General features: G+C 27.6%; 1 protein-coding gene across 9 annotated transcripts in view; it reads right to left on the bottom strand.

The window, feature by feature from the left end:
* LOC122504858 (CLIP-associating protein 1-A) overlaps nt 1-22925 on the bottom strand; it is a 34408-nt gene extending 11483 nt beyond the window's left edge. For 3 of the 9 annotated variants that reach the window (XM_043616155.1, XM_043616158.1, XM_043616160.1), the window contains exons 1-10: nt 21729-22924; nt 19592-19697; nt 19332-19503; nt 18124-18300; nt 17312-17388; nt 2831-2862; nt 2624-2714; nt 1158-1229; nt 435-592; nt 78-314 (exon numbers count right to left, since the gene is read on the bottom strand). In XM_043616155.1, coding sequence (XP_043472090.1) covers nt 78-314; nt 435-592; nt 1158-1229; nt 2624-2714; nt 2831-2862; nt 17312-17388; nt 18124-18300; nt 19332-19503; nt 19592-19697; nt 21729-21917 — 1311 coding nt within the window. In that variant the 5' untranslated portion in view covers nt 21918-22924. Of the gene's footprint in view, nt 1-77; nt 315-434; nt 593-1157; nt 1230-2623; nt 2715-2830; nt 2863-3084; nt 3493-4777; nt 5042-5274; nt 5404-17311; nt 17389-18123; nt 18301-19331; nt 19504-19591; nt 19698-21728 lie in introns of those variants that run through there. The other 6 variants (XM_043616156.1, XM_043616157.1, XM_043616159.1 and 3 more) reach the window with 6 other exon arrangements.
* Nucleotides 22926-23288: the final 363 nt, after the last annotated feature.

Raw genomic sequence — 23288 nt, 5'->3', positions numbered from 1 at the left:
GTTACTGAATTACAACAAATTATTACTGTTTTCAATGATTTTAAACTGAATAAAGAAAGTAGGAATGGACAAATTACTTTGGCACTGTTTTGAATGAGATTCATAAGTGTGAGCAGAACGGCTTCAGCGAATGAGGCGAATTTGTTTTTCAATTGTTGACTCAAAAAGGCCATTGTAATTGCCGCCTCGCGTACAACTTGCGACCTCAAATCCATGCAGGCAGTGTCAAATGCGCGTTGCATATTCTTCAAGCACTCGGCAAAATTTTCATAATTCGGTCCGCCGGCAATTATAATTCCTCGCAATTTCTTCATCTGTAGGCAAAAGGAGGAAAACAATTACAATTGAGAAATAAACGGCAATAAATGAAAATATTTAAATTTTCAAATTATTTTCAAAACCAAGAAATGAAAAAAAATAGTTTTCAAACTTACAGTGTCAGCTCTAAGTTTCCAGTCTTTTTTCTCGTCCCCGACGATATCTTTTATAACTTTCATTTGTTCCTCGAGATTTTTAGCTGAAAATATTGTCACATCGGGAACGTCGTCGAAGGCTTTTATAAATGTATCTTCATCCACTGCTCCTGCTTGCCCTGTGAACATTTCACAACTTTCAATATCATAATTTACAGAATAAATTATAGACGAAAAATAAGAAAAAGAAAAAGGAATCCAAAAATTAAAGAAAGACAAAATTGTTCAATTACAATTTTTTGTTTGTAATTTTGAAACACAAAATTCCAAAATATTCTTTAAATTAATGAAATTCAAACCAAAAAAGCGTTATTAAAAACATGATTCTTAAGCAAGTAAAAATCAATTAACAATTAAATTAAATTAGTCAATGGAAAATCATACAAAATGTATAAAATTGATGCGTCTAATTAGTCGCATGAAAATTAACTAAAAATACAAGCGATCAATTTTTTTGATAATATTCATAGCTCAAAATTACAGAAAAATTGTTAGACGGCAACAAACAAAGTACGAAATTATACATAAAAATAATTAATTTTTACTTTCTCTTTATAAAATAATTTTGAGAAGAACCAAAAAATATTGAATTTTTGATAAGAAAATGAATACTTTTGTCAACAATGTGTAAAAAAAGAGACAATCAAAAAGAAGAAAAGTCAACACATAAAAATATAATCGTACCTGATGGTGGTTTTATTGACGGGATTCTTTTGACACCCGTCGGCTTCGAAATTGCATCGTGACTGTTCGTATCTGCCATGCAAAGCGAATAGTTAACGAAAAAAGCTCTCAATGAATTACAAAATGGACTAGCAGATAAAAGTAAAAATAAATAAGTAATAATTTTAATAATCAAAAGATTTAAATTAAACTAAAATTAAAAATTAAATTTGAAATTATAACTTAATAAAAACTAATTAATTATAATAGTCGGCATTGTGAATGATAATAGCAAAAACAATCATTATGTCATATACTAATTTGTCTAATTATGGTTATCAATTAATAATAATGAATCAATGAATGTTTAAATAATAAATTAATTTATAATGAATTATTAGGGCTCGAACCAGTTCAAGTATTTAAAAATACGAACTTTACGGACCAAAAAATAATAATTTTCGAAAAAGTTCTTTGACAACTTTCAAATCCATTTGTTTACAAAATCAATTTTACGAAATTTCAATTATTTGTAAATTCTTACTCAATTAAACGTATATTAGAAAATAAAAACTTAAAATAATATCAAAAAAATTAAATTAAACTTCCAAAAAAATTTATTTCAAAATTCAATTATTTCTAAAAATTTACGCATAATAATTTATTGAATAATTGAATGTTTCTTAAAATTCAATTCCTATAAAGAATTTTATCAACAAATTTTTAAATCATTGAATTCTTTAGCCGAATTTTAATAAAAAAATTTTAAATTAAAATTTATTGTATTAAAAATAATTGAAATTCTGCATTAGGTTTTATTATTTATGAAAATAATTGAATGATTGCGAGGAAATTTATAAAAAATTTGTAAATAATTGAATTTTTTTTGAAATTTTTGTTGCAGAATTGAATTGCGTAGAAGAATTTAATTATTTCTAAAGATAATTGGAATTTTGACAAGAATTTAAAAAAAATTTTTGAATGTAATTAAATTTCAGCGAAGAATTTTGTAATAATTTTTGAAAATAATTAAATTTTTGCAATGATTTGTAATAATTTCTCTAAAATTCTGCAAATTATATCGAACAATTTACGAACTTTTCATCTTTTCTCTATCAAATTACGGACTTTTTAAAAAAAAAAAATTGTCTTTTACGGACTTGAAGCAAACTTACGGACCTTTACGGAATTTACGGACCTAGTTCGAGTCCTGAATTAAAATAAACTAAACTAAATATTTTCGTTGATAATAATTAAAAATTAAATAATTAGTACAATTAGACTTGATGAATGACTAATAATTAATGACGATAAATATTGTGCTCTCTTAGTAAGCAAAAAGCGTGGACAGCAATTTTTGGTTTTTTTCTACAATACTAAAAAATGATTGTCTAACATTAAATCACGACGAATTTAATAATTATCACCTATACATAGATAAAAACTTATTCTACCATTAAAAAGTAAAATTTGTTTTTGCTTTGTACCTGGCACTGAAAGCACTTGCTTCGCGGGTCCAAACTGACTTCTTTTTTGCAAAAGACTAGAAGTAACTTTCTTGACAGGCGCCGATCGTATCTGCAATGCAAAAGTAAAGTTCCTTAAAATTCAATATCATTTTTCGCACCATTTAAAATATTCGTATTATTCACTTATACCAACTATCAAAAATCAAACATGGTAATTTTACTCACCACTCTGTCAGGTTCGTCCGATTCTTTTCCCACTGTGAACAGAAAACAGGAGAAACATTATTGTATCATCGCTCACAAAGGAAATGAGTATTTTCATTTTTTGAAATATATAGTTAGTGGTAAACATTTTATCGAGCAATAACAGGTAATGAAAAATTTCACAGATATTTTTTTTTATTTACTGGTATATAATGTATTAATAATTAAAAAGACAGTTTTGAAAATGAGGTTTTTTCGTTTGAAATGCCAAATACCTAAATTTGGGTACAACCAGGGAGGTTTGTGAACGTCGCAATGACAACCTCTTGCTCTTGCTCCGGGATGCTTCATAATATTGTCCCATTGTAGAATCCAACTGCTGCTTGCGTCCCAGAGTTTCTTATCGATGCTCGGGTATTTCGCCAAACCACGATGTGGACATCGATGTCCATTTGTTATTAAAATCTCAGAGTTATTCATTGTAATTTCTTTTTCTCTTTCTTTTTCTCTTTCTTTTTTCGAAAAAGAAAAATTCTCATTTATTTTACCACATTACATTATTTGTGTTTAATACTTTTGTTTCAATTTTTTATTTTTTTCGGACCAGCCGATATTCAAAAAAAATACTGATATTTTCTTTCTTTCTTTCTTTCTTTTATTATTTCATTCTTTGTCCATTGAACCTTGAAAACATTTTATATAAAAAAAAGATTATAAATTTAATATACATAAATTGGAATACTAATAATATTATCAATTAAATATTTAAATGAATCAAATAATATATTTATTCAAGTCAATTAAATGGTCAATTAAATGGTGTAATAATAATAAAAAAAAAATGTAAACTTCATTAAAAAAAAGAAATTTCTCAACAAAAGTGGAGTAAGAGGAAAAGAATAAAAAATCCAGGAAGTCACTAATTTTGAAGAGAAATACAGGAATTTGTAAATTCTTAGCTGACAGATATGCGTGGGGAAAGTGATATTCATTGTTCCTTCTTATTCATTCAATGATTAAATCTACAAAACTTGAAAAAGATAAATCAGCTACAATTCTAATTAACGGGACTAATTATTTTTGGAAAAAAGCATCAAAAGAATTCTTTTTTTACTAACTTCCGTGTCAACTTGTTCCGAATGACAAAATCGGTAAAAATAACAAAAAAATTTGCAATTTAAAACAATTTTGAAGTGACAAACATGATAATAAAAAGGTAACAAAAACGAAATAAAAAAGTAAGAAAAATGAAATAAAAAAGAATAATAATGTATCGAAAAAGGGTTTAAAAGAAACGTCAAAACAAATGTTTCTTTTCTCATTGTTCGACAAAAGAATATTAAATCACCTGGGTGGTACATTACACACAAACACACACTGAGAGAGCAGTGATAAATTAAAGGAAAAGAAAACGTGTCATTAATGTCGAAAACGTCACGAGAAATATTATTATTGTTATTATTGTTATTATTATTATTGTCTGCCTAGAGAATATTCAGCGTAAAGAACAACGTTTACGTTTTTAGCCTTGCAAAAAGTATTCTTGAAAGGACGAGGAGAGATTATATTATTATAGAAAGGACGAATATTTGTTTCACGACTTTGCTTATTCTTCAGTTCACCGAGTAATAGTCATCGCGAGAAATAAAACTCCAATAATTTATTGCCATTTATTATTTTATGAATTATATAAATTTAACTGATAAAATAGATAATTAGTAATGAATTTTCTCCGACTAGCAAATTAATAACTTAGAGTGGAATTAATTAAATTTAAATGAATCTATAAACTTAAATTCAACTAAATTCGACTAAATAAATAAACAAAAAATAGTGACGACAATATTGATATTTAAAAAACGTAAAAATTACAAAGAAGAAAAGTACCTGTTTTCGGTAAAAAATGGCAAGTAAATATACATGACAAACTTGGAATTATTATTACAATTATATTCGTGACTTTAATACCTTGCTTGTATTTTTCCTTTTATTTCTCCTACAAACTCGTTTCTCTCCAAGATTTGTGAATCTATTGTTCTGGTAACATAACCTATAATATTATCGCCAGGCCGCTATTTTTTTTTGTTTCAAATTCTCTTTCTCAGAATATTCTCCACATATTAAAATGCACACATGCACTTTTCTCTTTCACCTGCTCACAATACTCGCGAAAATATTTCCAATGAAAACACTGCAGTCACAAAAATTTACAGTATTTCTTCCGTATTTCACCTTGAATAAATAAAACAAGAACAAAATTTTGTTTATAGATTAATCACGAGTATTTTCATTCCTTTTTTTCTTTCACGATTTTTAATTTATTCACAAATGTTGCAAATCGACAACAATGACAACAATAATAAAAAAAAAAGTGAGGTTATGTCGTTTTTCGATTTTTAGAAAAAAAAGAACTATGCCGATTATTAAAAAAAGGAAAAAGTGATAATAATTAGAATCATACTCACGAGAATAAACAAATTCACTATATTTAGTATTTTATCAACTGTACTTGATTTAATATTTACTTTTTTAAACGATAAAATAATATTCATCTCTTATAGGTATTTGGGAACTTTGTAAATTTGGGGAAATTACTGAAAATTGAGAAAATTACTTTGATTAATTTTCCGATTTTCGACGTTAAGGAAAGTCACGTGAGAGACGCTGCGGTCATGTGATTCAAAATTATTTTACTAAAGAAATTAGCGCCGCAAAATTCAAAAACAATTACATATTTTTTTTAATATTTACTACATTTCTCAATTATAAAAATAGTCGAAATATATTTTGTAATATTTTTCATTATAAAAATATTGACAATGAATTCTTGTTATTTAATAATAAATATTTTCATTAAAAGAATATTTGTGGAAAAATTAATTTTTTCTACGTCATTGAGAATGAAGATACCTGATTACGTTGTGCGCACATATTAATTTTCTTGGATAATTAAATGTAACCGTGAGAGAGTGAGTGAGAGAGAAAGAGCTTCCTCGCGCGAGTGGAAAGGCCATTAAAGTTTTGCTTACGCGCGTCAATGGACTGGTATGCTACACGTAATACGTACTCACAAGCATCCCACACGCTCAGCGGGCTTGTATTTAGAGCAAAAGGAAGGGGGAAGTCCAGTCAATCAACCCGCAACTTAATTAAACATTCAATATTCCAAGTTATTTCTACTCTTTTGCAATATTATTACAGTTGTTGTTCATTCATTTTAGAAAAAAAAATTTAAATCCTCCTGGGAGTTTAATTTATTATTCATTGCGACAGAAAATTATTAACTTTTTTTATTTAACAATTTTATTTTATTAAATTCTTATTTTAGAAATAAGAAACATTTCTTGACAGTGACATTTTTTAAGTGACTTTATTTTCTTTTAAAAAATAAAACTTTGTAATTTGAATTTCGCGCTATTTTTCAGGTGGCGCTTTCGACAATTTTTCAACTCGAGATTCCCGGGAATAACCGAAATGACTTTAAGTAATGCCGCTTCTACAATAACTGTTTTTGGAACTGCGTGATAACGTTTAGACCTGCGCAGAAGGATTGCCGTACCGTTTGGAGCTGCGCAATAAAATTGTACGACAATAAAGGATGCGCAGAAGAATTCTACGACTGTTTCCAATGCGCAGAACAGTTCTAAAACATACAAACTTGTGTTCCAAGAGTCGCAAAACTAAAAAAAATTCTCTCTTGAAGATTTTCAAAGCAGGGGAATAAAAAATGAACTAAATCTAAATCTACAGCAAGGAATTTGCAATAAAAAATTGTCACTGCGATTTCTGGGTTACTGTATCGCATCGTCCAGAGTTGCGTGCACGTGTTGCTCTGCGAAGCGTGAAATCTCGCCGCGAGTTCTTATCAACGTGTGATTCCGCCCGCGAATGCATATAATGTCGTGAGAATGTAAAATGTGAAAGCGTTGATGCGATCTTTGGAATGGTGGGAGAAGGAATTAGGGGGAGGGTGGGAGTGGACGAAAAGGAAAAATTCACACTCGATTCTCCCTTCGAGATCTGCATTTCAGGCAAACAGAATAAAAGAAACGACGTCCGTAATCCCTCATCTGATTTCAAGATATCGTAATTACATACATATATCTCACAATAATATCGCTCATTGTCGAATACTACCAAGAACAATCTTTCTTTTCCCCACTGTGCACCCTAAAAAAAGTAATCTCATAATTAGAGGAAAAACCCTCTTCTAATGTCCTCTAAAAACAAAAGTATTAGATTAGATTTCTTTATTTTGTTCCAGGAAACCATGAGAACAACCATAAAAATACAATAAATTCAAAAATATACATAATAATACAAATTCATTATTCAATTCAATTAAGAGTTCTTTAACAATAATTAAATTTGAAATATAAAATATAAGCAAAATAATAACACATTAATCATAAAAATATCCCTATAAAAGAGACTCCACCACTGCAGACGCTTAGTGTAGTATACATATATACAATTTTACAATTAGGAATGAAAAATGACAAAATTAAAATGTGATAGAAGAACAGTAAAAATAAGTTTTAATTATGGAGTGCTAACAAATATCTAAATCTAAAAAGTTTGAATTTAAAAATACCAATACTTTCTGCATTCGTTATTGCACTAGGAAGAGAGTTCCAAAAAGTTACAGCAGTGACATTAAAAGAATTGCTATACTGTTCAGTTCTTCAAAAAGGTGCCCTGAACAAATCAGGGCTCCTTACTTCTCTCAAAGTAATTTCATTTCTAAAAGTAAACTTGTTATACAAGTAAAAGAAGCCTTCTTGTAATCAGTGTGACATGTCAAACATCCAATAAACAAAAAACGTTTATTTTAGTTTATTTAGCCATCCCAGTCCCTGACGATAAGGAGAAATATGTTCATCCCTTTATAAATTAAATATAAATCTTATACACGAATCTAGAAGTTTATCCAGTTTATAGTTGAGTTCATCTGTCAGATCATTATAAACAGCACAACAATAGTCAAAATGAGGTAATATCAACGAATAGGAAGGAGTGTTTTCAATTCAACAGAGAGAGCTTTTCTATTTGATTTGAACTGCTGCATTGTTGCATAATTACACATTTCTACAAATTTGACCAACATGTTTTTCCCAAGAGAGAATTGGATTGAAAGTAACTCCCAAGTTCTTAACAGATTGCACGTAAGGAATCACAATTGTATTATTTATTTTAATTGGAGAGGACTTATTCAAATCCAAATTATTTATGTTCCACGAGGAACCAATGAATAGCTTTTATTGAGATTAACTTTAAGTTGATTTTGCTCCGCCCAATTGTAAACTGCCATAACACATCTACGATCAAAATAGTTTTTCTTTATCAGTTCATAACCATAATTTGCAAATCGTATGTGAGAGGAAAATTCTCTAAAGTGAAGAATATGAATTTTGATAGCAAGAGAAAAATAAGCATATTCAGTTTAGAGGAATCCGCATCAAATCAAGATTACTTTTTTTAGGGTGTGACAAACATAATGGACAATGTAATCTTTCATGTCACAAAAAAGAAAACATTTAATAGAGGTGAAATTTAAACTCAATTTTTGGAATAAAGATTTTCATGAATAACAACTCTATTCGCCACGCATACACGGAGAGACCGAGATTACTAATTTTTGTATAAAATCACACTAGAATTTACTATATTCACATTGCAACCACCGGAAATAAGGGGACTTTTTGTATTTTTTACTATTTTCTACACTAAGTCACTAATCCCGACAAATGTTCACCAAATTAGCAAAGTTTCTTACTATTTCGTCCAATAGTTCCAAACAACTGTAGTAAAACTCAGAAACATTGTGTACGTAAAATTACTATAGTCGTTGTAAATGCAGAAAGAAAGAGTGAAAAGAAAAAATACGGATTTTTGTCGCCGGTTTCCCGTCAATTCTTGACTAGTGGAGGTAAACTGGAAGGATTTTTACATACACAGACACACACACACTTATATATTTGAAGACACACACATGTTTATTTCACTTATATATATAGACGCGGTTAATTAATACACTAATACACAACTGCACGCACGACAACGAATTTCACTGAAAGTATACATCTTTGTTTCCTTATATATTGAATGATGAAAATTTACAGCACTTACGAGAAAGCAGTTTACTTTTAACAACTTATTATAAGACATACTTCTTGGGACAGGAATAAATGCAAAATTTATTAATTTATAATGGTCAATTTCTGAGATAACGAACGACCTACGTTTCACTTTATATTTAATTATTGTAGATAATATCCAAATTTATTTTACATACGCGAAACATAGTCACTGTCAATGATCGGAAGGCATCGGCTCATTTACGGAGATTGACGAGGTTAGCAACCAATAGAAATACAGGCGCCATATGACTGCACTCGCTAGCCACACTTGCTCACCAAAAATTACTACAGTGGATAGAAGATTTTAGTGGAAAATGTTTTCATTTGTCAGATTTTGTCTAATTAAATTAGAGAAAACTATAATCAATTTTCGCTACATTTACAACTCTTACACAAAATATTAAAACTTGCTATTTCAATGTAGCAAATTTATCTATTTCTTTTGTAAATTTATCTAATTCTGTAGTACATTATGCTAAAAGTCCCCTTATTTCCGGTCATTGCAACCGTTTTTAGTAATTTTTACGAATGTGGGTCTCTCCGTGTAGTTAACTTCGTGCTTCAATTCTTTTTTCGTGTTCTTGATTAATCAACACTATCATTAGCTGGACTTTTATGAGATTAAGTCAGCTGAGTCGTAGATCCGGAAGATTTCACGGCTAATTATGTGTGTGCGTGCAGAATCGGCACAAACAAGAAGCAGGACTTTCAAAAGAAATGTTTATATTCACGGATCCCTGGGCAACATGAAATTATTTTTTCTTTTCTTATTTTCAAGATTATTAGTTTCGCCAAGATATAGAAAACGAAAAAAATGAAAAATTCATAATTCCAGAGGCTGTCAATTACCGTAAAAATAATATTGTTTTTCTATTGGATTAATAGGTTGTTATTGATAGTTTCGGTATGACTTTGATGACAAATATTATTTAATGAAGCGTGTTGTGTTATCGATCAAGTTAAAAGATCGCGACAAAAAGGAATAGAAGTTGTGTAATTTTATCTTCTACAACAAACAAAAGAATATTTGACTTTCGACATTCAAACAGATATCTATTATTTGCAAAAGTTCATTGAATCTAGAGTGGGAGTAGATCCCACAAAAATGTTTCTTACTTTTTTTAAGTAAACAATTTTGTATTCATTTTCCATTCTTAAAGTTAATTTTAATTTTTTAATGTTCATAAACACTGAATAATAATTATTCTTCATTAAAATTATATGTCTACAAGTAAAAAATTAATCAATAACATAAAAAATTAAATAAATAATAATTTTATATTTACAGGTACAAAAATAAATAATTTATAAAATAATTGAATGTTTTTTAAAAATTCAATTCTCATAAAGAATTTTATCATCAAATTTCTAAATATTGGAATTTTATTTTTATGACAAATTTTAATCAAAAATGTTTAAATAATTACATTTTTCGAGGAATTCGATTAAAATTGTTTTAAAAATAATTGAAATTCTGCAATAAGTTTTATTATTTATGAAAATAATTGAATTCCTAAAAAGAAATTTTATTATATTTACGAAAACAATTGAATTCCTGTAAAAATTTTGTTATTTATGAAAATAATTGAATGATTGCGAAGAAATTTATAAAAAAAAAATATTTGTAAATAATGAAATTCATGTGAAATTTTTATTATTTTTTGAAAATAATTAAAAGTTTGTGTAAAATTTTATTAAATTTTTTTTTAAAGAATTGAATTCTTTTGGAAAATTTTATTAGAATAGTAGATACTTATTAAAAATCATTGAATTGAGGAAAATTTTTGAAAATAATTGAAATTTTGATGAGAATTTTTAAAAAAATGTTTAACATAATTGATTTGTAATTTCTCTAAAATTCTCCAAATTATATCGTACAATTTACCAACTTTTCATCCTTTTTAATTTAAATTACGGACTTTACGGACCTTATTTTTAAAAAAACGGACTTTTACGGACTTTAAGCAATGTTACGGACCTTTACGGGATTTACGGACCTAGTTCGAGCCCTGATTTTAAATTGTAAATAAATAAGCAAAATATTTTTTATTAAATAATAAAGCAATTATTGAATTGTTGATTGGAAACAAAGTAAATATTGTAAATAATTAAAAAATAGTCATTAAGTAAAAATTCAAGATCAGTAATTATTAATTATTGAAAACAAACCACATTTTTCACTCCTTCTCTCTCTTTGAAAATTGACGTGCAATATTTATTTCCTTGTTGGCAACACTTGTAAAATTAAATTAATCCACTAAAGATACAATTTTCTCCACTGTTCACATAATTATTTTCACAATATATTTTTTTCTAAAAAGCAATATCATAATTACAATAATTGTGCAAAAAATAAAATAATGTCACTCTCGATAAAAAAAACACTTGCATTTTTCTAAAGCAGCACTAGTGAATAGAAAAAATTAATTTTCTTCTCAACGAAAGAAAAAATTCACCTCCATTTCACTTGAATTATTCATAAAATAGTTACTTTCGATTTTAATTAAAAAAGTTTCTATTTAAAATAATTTTTTTATTCAAACTCCTTTTTTCTTTTTTCCTTTTAAATGCTTCATCAGTTGAACAATTTTTTAATTTTAATTAGTTTTTTCAATTAAACAATTAACTTCTTATTGAAATTATTTTCTAAATTCAACAATTTTGATTTTACTTGCATATAATTATTAGAATGTTTATTGTTTGCTTCTTTTTTTGTTTATTTACATTTTATTTGTTTACTTTCCGTTTATGTTTTTGTTAATTGAATACAGTTTGTTTGTTTACTTTTTGCTTATTATTATTTATTGTTCTTTGCGTGAAAATTGTTGTCAAGAAAATAAAAAATTGAAATGTGGGAAAAGTGGGAGGGGGTGTAGCGAGAGAGGCGGGGGCAGAATGGGAAATAATTGAGAGAAAAGAGGAAAAAAAGTAAAAACAAACACAACACAACACACGTTTGATAGTTTCCCGGTGGAAGAACAACTACTGGTGGGTAACCGTTTGGCGAGCGTTGAAACCGGAACGCAAACGGCAACGTGAAGACTTGAATGCTATTTCGCTCGAAAGAAGGGGCCTACAAAAGGTGGGAGAATATTTCCCTTATAACAAGATAGCATAAGGCATAAGGCGACTATTGCAGACTATTGGCGGCAGAGAGGAAGGGCAATAGGCCACGACTTGCCTTTGTGCCCAGCCGAGTATCATAATCACGACTGTGGTGCTCACTTTTTCAAATGTCATTCGAATCCAAATTCATTTTCCGATTCTCAAAAAACTAATAAAAAATTCACACAATTAAATTTAAGGGAATGTCAAACTTGAATTGCGAACTTGAATTGCGAACTTGAATTGCTTCGACTTTGTTGACACCCCCTTAAGAAATTTGAAAACCGCAAAATTCACTACTCTTAATTAAATTAAACATTTTTGAAACAGTTAAAAAATATTCTTTTGAATATTACAACATTTTTAAATAAAATTAATAATAATTTTAATTTTTAAATAACATTTAATAAATAGGTTTTTATCCTTTTTTCTAAACAAAACAAAGTAATAAAATTGTGAAATAGTCAAGTAGATATTTAGTTACTTAAAGTCTTAAAAGTTATACAACTGAAATGAAAGGAAGAAAAATGTCATCGCTAATGGCAAAGTGTAAAAATGAATAAACGATGATGATTTAAGTCGACGACAATCTATTCATAAAGTTTATAATCGGGAAAAATTGTTCGTCGATTGCCGCGGTACGGCGTTAAGTTGCCGTTAAATATTATTGACAAAGATAAAAGCGCGCCCACTCGCTTTACGCGAAGATTACACACTGTCTCTCTCTCTCTCTCTTTCTCTCTCTTTCTCTGCTATAAGCAGATGATACACCTCTTACATAACACGCAATATTTTATTTTTCCTTCTTCTTTCAACTCACTCGCATCGTATAATGTAAAAGAAACAATTAACTCTTGCCGCCGGCAAAGTCATTGGAAAAAATTATTCACCATTTTTTGTTCACTATAACCTAGAAACAATTATTTCTCGCACTAATGGCAGAACAATAAAAATAGAGAAACGTCAGTTTCAACTCGACTGTATAATTTACCATTTTTTTGGAATACTTTGTATACTCGAGACCATTTGCTTATTTGCAAATATATTTCAAATTTTAGAAAAGGTTTTTGACAAAATGGTTTAAATTTGTTTTTTCCCTCGAGTTTCGCATCTATACTCAGTCGGTAAAACAGAGTCAGATTTGAATTTTTTCCATTTTTTCAATTTACTGTATGGATTTTTATCAATTTAATTTTTTCAAATTTATTAATATTATTTAATTTTATTTATTTCCTCCTTCTCGTATTAGAATTTTGTCGGAAAATTTTTAATTTCGGCTAGGTCTTTAATTTTGAAATTTTGAGTGTGGAAGAGACTTGGTAACTTTCTCGTGGGATAGGTCAGTAGATTTATTAAGGACGTTTCCAAAGTAAAACGAAGCGCCCTTCACTCATGAATTAAAATTGCCACCTCCATAGTACCTACTAGTAATAATAATAATGTCCACGTGGTTTCGTGGAAGTCTCTCTATTATTTTCCCCGCAGTGCCAAGCAGCCAAGCAGCCAAGCACACGTGTGTGAAAAGTGAAAGGCACCCAAAGAAGAAACAAGTCTCCCTGCATCTCTCTCAATAAACTCTGCATTAATGCAAACTTTATTCTGCGCACTTGAAAGATATGTAATGAAACCATTTCATATCCAAGTTCCACTACACCCGCCACTATTTCGTCATTCGTCATTCGTCATTCGTCATTCGTCAATTCCAATCCAATATTTTCAGAAACATTTCAAAAAATTATTCTTTCTTCAAATAATCCACTTATTATTAATTTTCCCATTTTTTAAATAAACCAATTATTTAAACATAATACTTTCTACAACTATACTACTCAATTGAGAAATTATGTAAAGTTTATTTCTTCTTATTTTGAATTTCCCGGTGAAATTGAAATTTCTGAGTCTTCGGGCATAACCTTAAAATTGTAGTACAAGAGTGCAAAAAAATATTTTTAGTTAAATTTGGCCGAATCGACACGATTTTAATGATTTTAATCACATTTTAATCATTTTAATCAAGATATAGAAAGGGCTGGGAAGCTATTTCATTTTAAAGCTTAATTCATACCGCACAACATGGATTTTTTATTATATAATAATATAATTGACGGGAAACATTTAATTTTTATTTTACATGTATCTAATATTTGATTAATGTGCAATTAATTTTCCTTATCATTTTTTAAAGATAACAGGGCTCGAACCAGTTCAAGTATTTAAAAATAGAGACTTTACGGACCAAAAATTAAAAATTACGAAAAATTTCAATTTTTCATAACTATAAAACATGACTCTTCGACTCGGAGTCATCGATATCTTCATATTCTATAATAATTAAAGATGACCGAGTGATAAAATCATTATCAATTCAATTATTACTTTCAAGAATTTTTAACTAAAATTCTTCTATAAATCCATTGTTTTTAATAATTTTCGAAAAAGTTCTTTGAAAATTTTCAAATCCATTTCTTTTCTTTACAATATTCAATTTTACGAAATTTCAATTATTTGTAAATTCTTCAACTAAATAAATATTAGAAAATAACAACTTCAAACTTTTTTTAAAAATTCAATTAAACTTTTACAAAATAATTGGTAATTTCAAAATTCAATTATATATTTCTAAAAATTCCTGGTAAGTATAATAATGTTAATATTCAATAATTATCTAAAATTTTAACTGGAACTCATTTTTAAATCAATTTTTATTGGAAAATTCTACGAAAATTCAATACAAAAATAAATAACGTATTCAATAATTTCTTTAAAGGAATTTAATTAAAATTTTACTGAAATTTATTTCATTAAAAAATTTTATAACAATTTTTGAAAATAATTGAAAATTCTTTGTAAAATCACGGAAAAGATTTTTTTATTGTAAGTACACTCAATTTATTATGAAACTTTTTTTAAAATGTTTTTTTAAATTGCATCACAAGAGAGAAGATATTTAAGATGTTTCAACCTTTACCCGCAAAACAAAAAAAAGTTATATTTCGAATTCGAGGCTCTTCGTGACTTTTATATCTAATAGAAATGATTTTACATTCTAGAGGCTTAAAAAAAACATGAGCAGCAGTAATGTACTTTATAATCAGTTCAAGAACACGTCTCATGAAAATAAAAATAATTTGACCTTAAAATCAAGCTTTCAAATTGCTTTAATTTTATTTTATTCAAACAAATTAGGAAAACAATGACTCCAAATAATAAATTTTATTTTTCTTGACAAAAAGAAATCGATGAAACTTATATGATAAGAAAATAATAATTGAAGTAAAAAGAATAAATTTAGTTTAATCTTAAACAAATAAATTTTCATTAATAAAAATTAGAGCACAGTTAACAAGAAATCGCGGAGGACCTTTAATGGAATAATTAACTAAAACGAATAAAAACTCTATTTTCAATTAAAATGATTAGCTCAATTAGGCAATTAGATCAGATCGATGGACGAGCCTAATTGAGCGTAATATTGACTATCCAATTTTTCATCTATTTATAATATTATTTTTTATTTTATTATAAAATAAAAATTTACCACTTGGACATTATTATTATTATTATTATTATTGGATAGAAACATTTTATCTAGTGATCAGACGCTATTAATATGTCTAGAGAATTTTAGCAACTTAAATTGTTATATCCACAGCGCATTAAACGCAAAAAAGATTTGCACAGTTGACTTGATTAAAAAAAAATGGTTCACTTTTTTATATTGTTCCAAACGCACCCATTATAATCATCATTAGGTCATGATGAGGGCTTGGCCTAATATCACTTTAAGTACCTTCGACTTTATCTTAAATGCACTTAAGAAAATTTGTTAAATTATTATTAGTGGAACAAAATGTCCAGACAATAAGTGGGGGGAAAATTCCCCAAAATTGGCACATAATATTCAAAATGTTCATAATATAATTATGTAACATTATGTCTGAAAATAAAAGAAAAGAAACCAATACTGATTAATGGGACCAATAATAATTTCCCAATAAATCAGAAGAAACTTCTTTTTTATTTCAACAATATTTAAAAATGAAGAAAAAAATAAAAATTTTTGTTTTATATTAGAGATAATATAATATAATTATACCCTATTAATAATTAATAATAATAATTATTGTTAGAGAATATTGTATTATTTTCTTACGAAATTTTGCCTCAATTATCGTCTCGAAGGTGTTAACCGTGTTAACTTTGTTACGTATTCATTAGAGAGTCGTAAATTTCAACGGTTTTGATGACGACGCCGGTTTCGAGATTTAAAAATATTTTTTAGCACGAACTAGTGAATTAATCACGAAAAAGTTCTCCGTTAATGTAGTCATTATGAAATGAAACTCATTACATAAATAAATACCAATTCCATTATTTAGTAAATAAAGTTAATATTGCCATTTTAACAACGATTAGCATCAATTAATTTAAACATATAGTTAATAATGAATTAAAACCCTTTGAAAAAATTGTAATCAATCTATTTTGTACACTACTGTACAAAACATAAAAAAATATGCACGAGTGTTTCTAATCTATGCTCTGTCGGTAAAACATATCCAAAAGCAAAAGGATACGCGCAAACAAAAATTGAGAGTAGTGAGAGGCAAATTTTGAAAAAACACCATTTCGATTTTTAATTCCAAACAAAAATTGAAATAATGAAGGTACAATTGAAATTGAAGAAAAATAATGAGAAATCGAAACTTATGAAAATAATAATAATAATCAACACAAGACGATTGGAATTCGATAAATTTAAGGAATCAATGGAATGTAATACACGTTTGTCATGCAATATTGAAAAATATGTGGAAAACAAGGCCAAGTACTTGAAGCAAGACGACAATATTTCAGCTTCAATTACATATCTCGCGTTTGTAACAAAATCTCACATTGAGATACGTATATCGGAACAAGTATTTTGTATCAAAAAATCCGGATATAATATTACGCTCGACGTTTCTTTTTAACCGATGACTTTCGGCCGAAAATTTTGTCGCGCGCAACAATCTTTCTTCGTTACTCAATAGTATAGACTCAATAGAATTCTCATTTCATGAAAATGTAAAAAAAAAGAGAAAGAAAATAATTTTAATTAAAAAAATTGAGTTTACAATTTTTTAATTGGCGGCGAAAACAATAAATTCTGTTCTTAGATTAATAAACAGATAAAGAAAAAATAATGGCAACCTGTTATTGCTCGAAAAATAGTATTGCTTTTTGAATTATATTTTCTTTAAGAAAATTGACTCACCGTCTGCAGACATTGCCGAAGGTAGCAGATCGCCAGCGGCTTTCAGTTGATCGAATCTTTCTGCCAGCAGGGCCCATCTGAAAGTTCAAAAATTGTTAATATTTAATACTTAATAATAGCTTATTTTAATTGAAGTTTAATTTAAAGTTATAAATTATTACCAAAAATAGAAATTGTAAAAGATATTATAAATAATTATATTAGTATTATAATTTATAATAAAATTGTAATTACAATTATTTGTGTGTTAAATAAATAAACATTAAATTATAAAAATTATTAACGGAAAAGTCAAAATTTTCAAAATTAAACCCGTTTACTGATTTCCTTGTGAAATACATTTTTTTCATTACCGCCCTTCAAAAATTTCCTTTTCCTTACAATTAATTCAATATTTAGTCATTTTTTCTCAGACATTGGCTGAAAAAATGGGCTTTTATAGAGATAAAGTATTCAACATTTGAAAAATATAAAATAACTCAAAGAAAAAAGCTCAAGTTTACAACATTGATCAACGAAAAAATTTATTAAATAATGTATTCGAATATTTCTTTTGAAAAATATTCAAGATTTGTCGTTAAAACATCAATACAAATTCTATTTTATTTATTATTTATTTATTTTATTATATTTTTAGTTGTGCTATCTTTTATTTATAAACATCTACTTCTTAAAAATTTGTTTTCGTTGATCATAATGTTGTGGATTTGATAGAAAATTAACGAAAAAATGGTTTTTGAGAGAGGAAAACTAGTCAAAAATGTGAAAAATATTTCTGGCAAAAGAAAAAACAGTAAGGAGAAAGAACACACTTAGATGGTGGTACGTTGTGTTTCCTTTGAAGATCAGCTCGCAAACGTTCGCCAACGTGTCGATAAAAATCTGTCAACGTATTTAATGCTGTTTCCCTGACTTTTTCCGTTGGATCTGATAACAATTTCACCATACTTGGTATCACCCCGGCAAGTGCCATTTCATCTGCACCATGTCTGTGAAGGAACAAAGTACAATTAATTCAACAAAAACAATTTCAAAACTAATATAAGAATAAAGTTTATTTTCAAACTTTTATTTTTTAATTGTGACAACAATTTTATTTTGTATTTCCCTGATTTTTCCCTTTTACTAATTTCTGAATTCAATTATTCAAAACTTTAATAATTTTGTTAAATAAATATTCAAATACTTTTTACTTGTTTTCCCATGGGAAATAAAATTTAAAAAATTTCAATTTAATAATCTTTCTGAAAATTATGACTATAACCCTTCCAAAAGTCAATTATTTTCTACAATTTTTAACTTCATCTCTAAATAAAGTATTTTTAATAATTTTACGAAAGTTCGTCAAGAATTAAATTCTTTAAATGCAAAAATTTAATTTTTTTATAACAATTGTAACTATTCACGATTCTTTTAAAAGTTATTAATGTACGAAATATATTTTCAAAAAATTATTACCAAGAAATTATTAAAATTAATTTTTTGAAAATATTTTAAAATAATTTAAATTGAAATAATAATAATAATAATAATAATAATAATTTGGTAAAAACTTTTAAAAATAATTGAAACTTGATAAACTCTTTGAAAATAATTAAAATTTGATAACATTTTTAATTGTATATATGTGACGCGCTACCAAGGCTCCCAAGAAAGGTACTTAAGAAGCAAAAAATTTGAGGTTATGTTTTAAATTTTCTAAGTAAAAATACAGAAAGAGAATCAATTATTAATTAAAAATTGTTGGTCTTCAAGTCACTTCACTATATTCAAAATATTCATTGAATAATGGTTTCAAATTCAAATAATTAAAAATGAACTTTTAATCAAGATAAATCTAACTCGAACCCAACCTATATAATTCGTTTGCTTCTTAGGTACCTTTCTTGGGAGCGCGTCACATATTTCGAAAATTTAATTAGAAAAATGTTTTACGATTGAAATTGAAAAATAGTTTTCTTTCTCCAATAAGAAAACAAAAGAAAAGAATAAAAAATAATGAAGAAAATATATATCTCACTCGTTGAGTGCAGTTGTTAAGAGAATCATCGCATCTTCTCTTAATTTCGCATTTTTGTGACCAAATGCTGGTTGCAGCCGATCGACTAATTGTTGTGGTGTCATACTTCCTTTTTCCAATATTTTCAAAATTACCAATTGAGCTTTTTCTCTAGTTTGATCTTTGCTATCGCCTAGAAGCAAGACAATAAAAAATAACGATCATTACGATCTTTCTATTTTTAAATAGAAATGTAACATTTTTGCAATTTCTGGACTCACCCAATTTATCAATTGTCGCCGGTATTACTGATGAAATGTAAGGTTTAAAATCAGTTCCCATTCGATCAGCGAGGAATGTTAGTATTTCCAATCCATTTTGTACAACCTGCGAAAAAAATAATTATTTCAATTTTCTTATTATTATTAATCCTTTTATTAATTAGGAATACCAATAATTAATTAATAATGCAATTTGCGATAATGAATACAACTAAATAATAATTGACTTGTTATTTTTTTCTAGAAGTAGGAAGGGAGAGAAGGAGAGAGAGAGAGAGAAGTCCCAGAGAGAAGCAATTACAAACAGGAAGGTAATAAGTGCAATAAAAAAGGCCTATTCTAAATATAGTAGTGAACGGGTCGGGCATATAACATCACCTTTACATATATCTACTGAGATATATTCCTTCGGATTCGAGCATATGTTGAATAAATTATAAACATAAAAATTGCATATTTCAATATTCCCCCCTTATTAAAATTTCAAGTTTAAATATTTTTTAATCAATCTACACAGAAGTGAGCGTATTAAACAACAACTTTTACACTCTCAACTTCAAAACATTAATATTATTTATTCACAGGAAAATTTATAAATAAAATAATATTAATATAATAAATATTAAATGGAAAAAAATTCAATTCGATATACGAGACATTTTATTGGCCTAGTCATGTTCAATATTCTCGAAATGGTCGTATGCTTTTATACGTAAAAGGTGTGAAAGTCTTTCCTTATTTGAACAAAACGTGTCGCCAAACTTGGCATTTCATCTCTCAACAAGACGTACAATTTATTTTATAAATACAATTTTATTTCTCAAAACTTTAAAAATACAAAAATCATAAACAATAATATACAAAAAGGAGAAGAAATAGTAATTGATCACTGAAAATTATATAATAATAACAGAAAAAAATAAATCTTTTAATATTCCCTGTGCATAAAATGGGATTAATTTAATCATTTGATTAGTCACAGTGTCAAACCGTGTAAGGGACCGGACGGTTTATTATTCCTTCTCTCTGAAGCAATTCTTTCCTACGCAATGCATTTTTCCTTTACATCTTTTTTTTTTTCATTTTTATATACTTCAACTTTTCATCATTTCAATGTAAAGGAAATAAAAACAATAATAACTTCAATGAAAAAAAAATATACACAAAAAAAAATAATTCTTATACGAATCCAGAAATGAAAAATAAAGTGAAACAAATAATTTTACAAATACAAAAAAAAATAATACAGAACAAAAAATATTTAAATGAAACTGAAAATTATAATTTTTAAATAAGAAGTATTCTAAATTTAAAGTCTTCCTTTACTTTTTAGACTAAAAAAGTAGTTTTTAATTTCTTTTCACTGAGATAATAATTATTTGATTACAGAAATAATTGAAAATTAATACGAAAAAAACTATATTAATAATCGTTTTATTCCGGTAATCAGTTCGTAGTTTGAAGTTATTCATTGCTTGTTTGTTTCCTAACTTTCTTAATAATTTTTCTTTCTAAATATTTTCAATCATCGAATAGTTGCAAAGAATTTTATCAAAATATTCGATAATAATAGAATTCTAATTAAATTCTTTTTGAAGAATTTCTTTCAAGTTTTTAAAATAATCGGGTTTGTTTAGAAAATAATTGAATTTTTTCGAAAAATATTATTAAAAATTGAATTCGTTCATGAAATGTAACATTTGCTAGTGATTTATTAAATGACATTTAAAATATTTTGAAATAGAATTTAGTAAAATTTATATTAAAACTCTCGAACAATAACAATAGTTGAGAATAAAAAAATGAAAAGAAAAACAATTGAAATAAATAAGAAATAAAATAAGCAATTTAAATAAGAGTAAAGAGATTAAAAAGCAAAACAATTGAAGAATAACTTGAAATGTTTATACATGTAAATAATTACCCCCTTCTTGAAATAATAATACTGTAACGTCTGTCAAATAAAAAGAAAAAAAGGAGAAACGAAACACCCAGCAACGAAACGAAATCGAAAGCAAGTGGGAAAAAGTAATCGATATTTCGATAAAAGAACAAGAACAGGGAGAAAACGTAGGATTAAAAAACAAGGGAAATAATAAAGAAATAAAAAAGCAGGAAAGAAATTAAATGTACTCACTTTTGGACTGCCATTGTTGAGCCACGGGACGATATTGTCAATAAACAATCCAATGTCCTGACATTCAATACTCTTCAGCGGATTCCCGAGGTAATTGAAGAGGAGTGTACCCACGTGGAGTTTCTTTTTAATGTCCGTCTCCGACAGGAGTGGCAAAAAGCCATCCATGTCCCTTGGATTCACCGCCATATTCTAATGATCGGCGAATCTTTCCCTTTATTTCTCTTTTTTTGACACTCGCCACCGAAAAAAAAGAAATCTCTCACCACTAAAACGAGAGGAGAAAAAATACAATTAACTTTTATCTCTTTCGTCTTTTTTCACTTGAAACACATAATTCCCGATAATTACTCCCAAAATATCATTCGTTATCTCCCTTCAAATCCAATTGGACTCGAAAATTTCACTTTTTAAAACACAGCTGCTTGTTCCCTTTTTTTATTTTATAACCTTTTATATATATATGTACATACATACATACAAACATATATATGTACAAAAAAATACTCACACACTCGCGATTTTATTCACCAAACATGATCGTCGATTAAATGATCAGAGATAGGCAGAAAAATAGATATCACGAATTCATTTTTATTCCCCCACTTGTCAAAAATTATCTCTTCTTTCTTCATTCACAAAATAGGAGCACAAAACATACAAAAATTGTCACCTTCCCCCCCAAAAAAACAAAAAAATATTGCCGAAAAAGATGGCTGATCGCGAGTTCTCACTTTCTGTACATATATATGTGTATATATATATACAAGACACGAAAATTTTCTTATCCGATAAATTCCACTTTTTTGATAAAACAGAGAGACACTTGAATAGGACAAGTGGAAATTGTACTTTATTAAACAAAAACCTTGGGATGTTTTTTTAAATTTTTTTCACTCGTTTAGAAATTTACCGGATCATTTTCTAATACTGACAAATCGTCAAAAAAAAATAGAGGGAATTCGGAGGGGTTGCGAGGGGAGTAATGAGGGAAACAACCGGAACGAAACTTTGGCGACACAAAATTGATAATAGACAGAATGCAACTGATGCTGTTTGTGTTAGTGATTTGGCGATTTTTAAATAAAATGTCAATGCAATTGAGGACACTGTATTCTTTTTAATGGGAGTCTCGCCATAACGAAACAGAAACGTCGAAACAACTAACACACACAGTGACACATAATCATGAACTGCATTTTGATCAATTTTGATAAAGAGAGGAAACTTACCTTTCAATGGTAGATGCGGTAGATGAAGGAAACATCTCTAAGGCGATTTTGATTCGCTGTCAACGTAAAATAAATTATTAGAGATCACTTTTCAACGAATCAGAGATCTTTGTTACTTTTAAAACTTGTTTCTGATTCGTCAACAAAGGCGCGCCATTTGTCCGTCCTCAAGCTAGTTGCAATCTGATTCGCTGAGCGGAGGGCGGGAAATTTCTTTTGAATTTAAATCTACTTCTTATCAAAACACGTTTTTTGTTGTAACTAAAACAAAAAGAAATAAAAGCTTTTTAATAAATGATAATTATTAATAATTAATAAGTTTTACTTT

The sequence above is a fragment of the Leptopilina heterotoma genome, unplaced genomic scaffold (genome assembly GCF_015476425.1).
Source record: "Leptopilina heterotoma isolate Lh14 unplaced genomic scaffold, ASM1547642v1 Lhet_325, whole genome shotgun sequence".
Classification (NCBI taxonomy): Eukaryota; Metazoa; Arthropoda; class Insecta; order Hymenoptera; family Figitidae; genus Leptopilina; species Leptopilina heterotoma.
The sequence above is the reverse complement of the archived record's forward strand: the minus strand, read 5'-3'. Positions and strand labels throughout refer to the sequence as shown.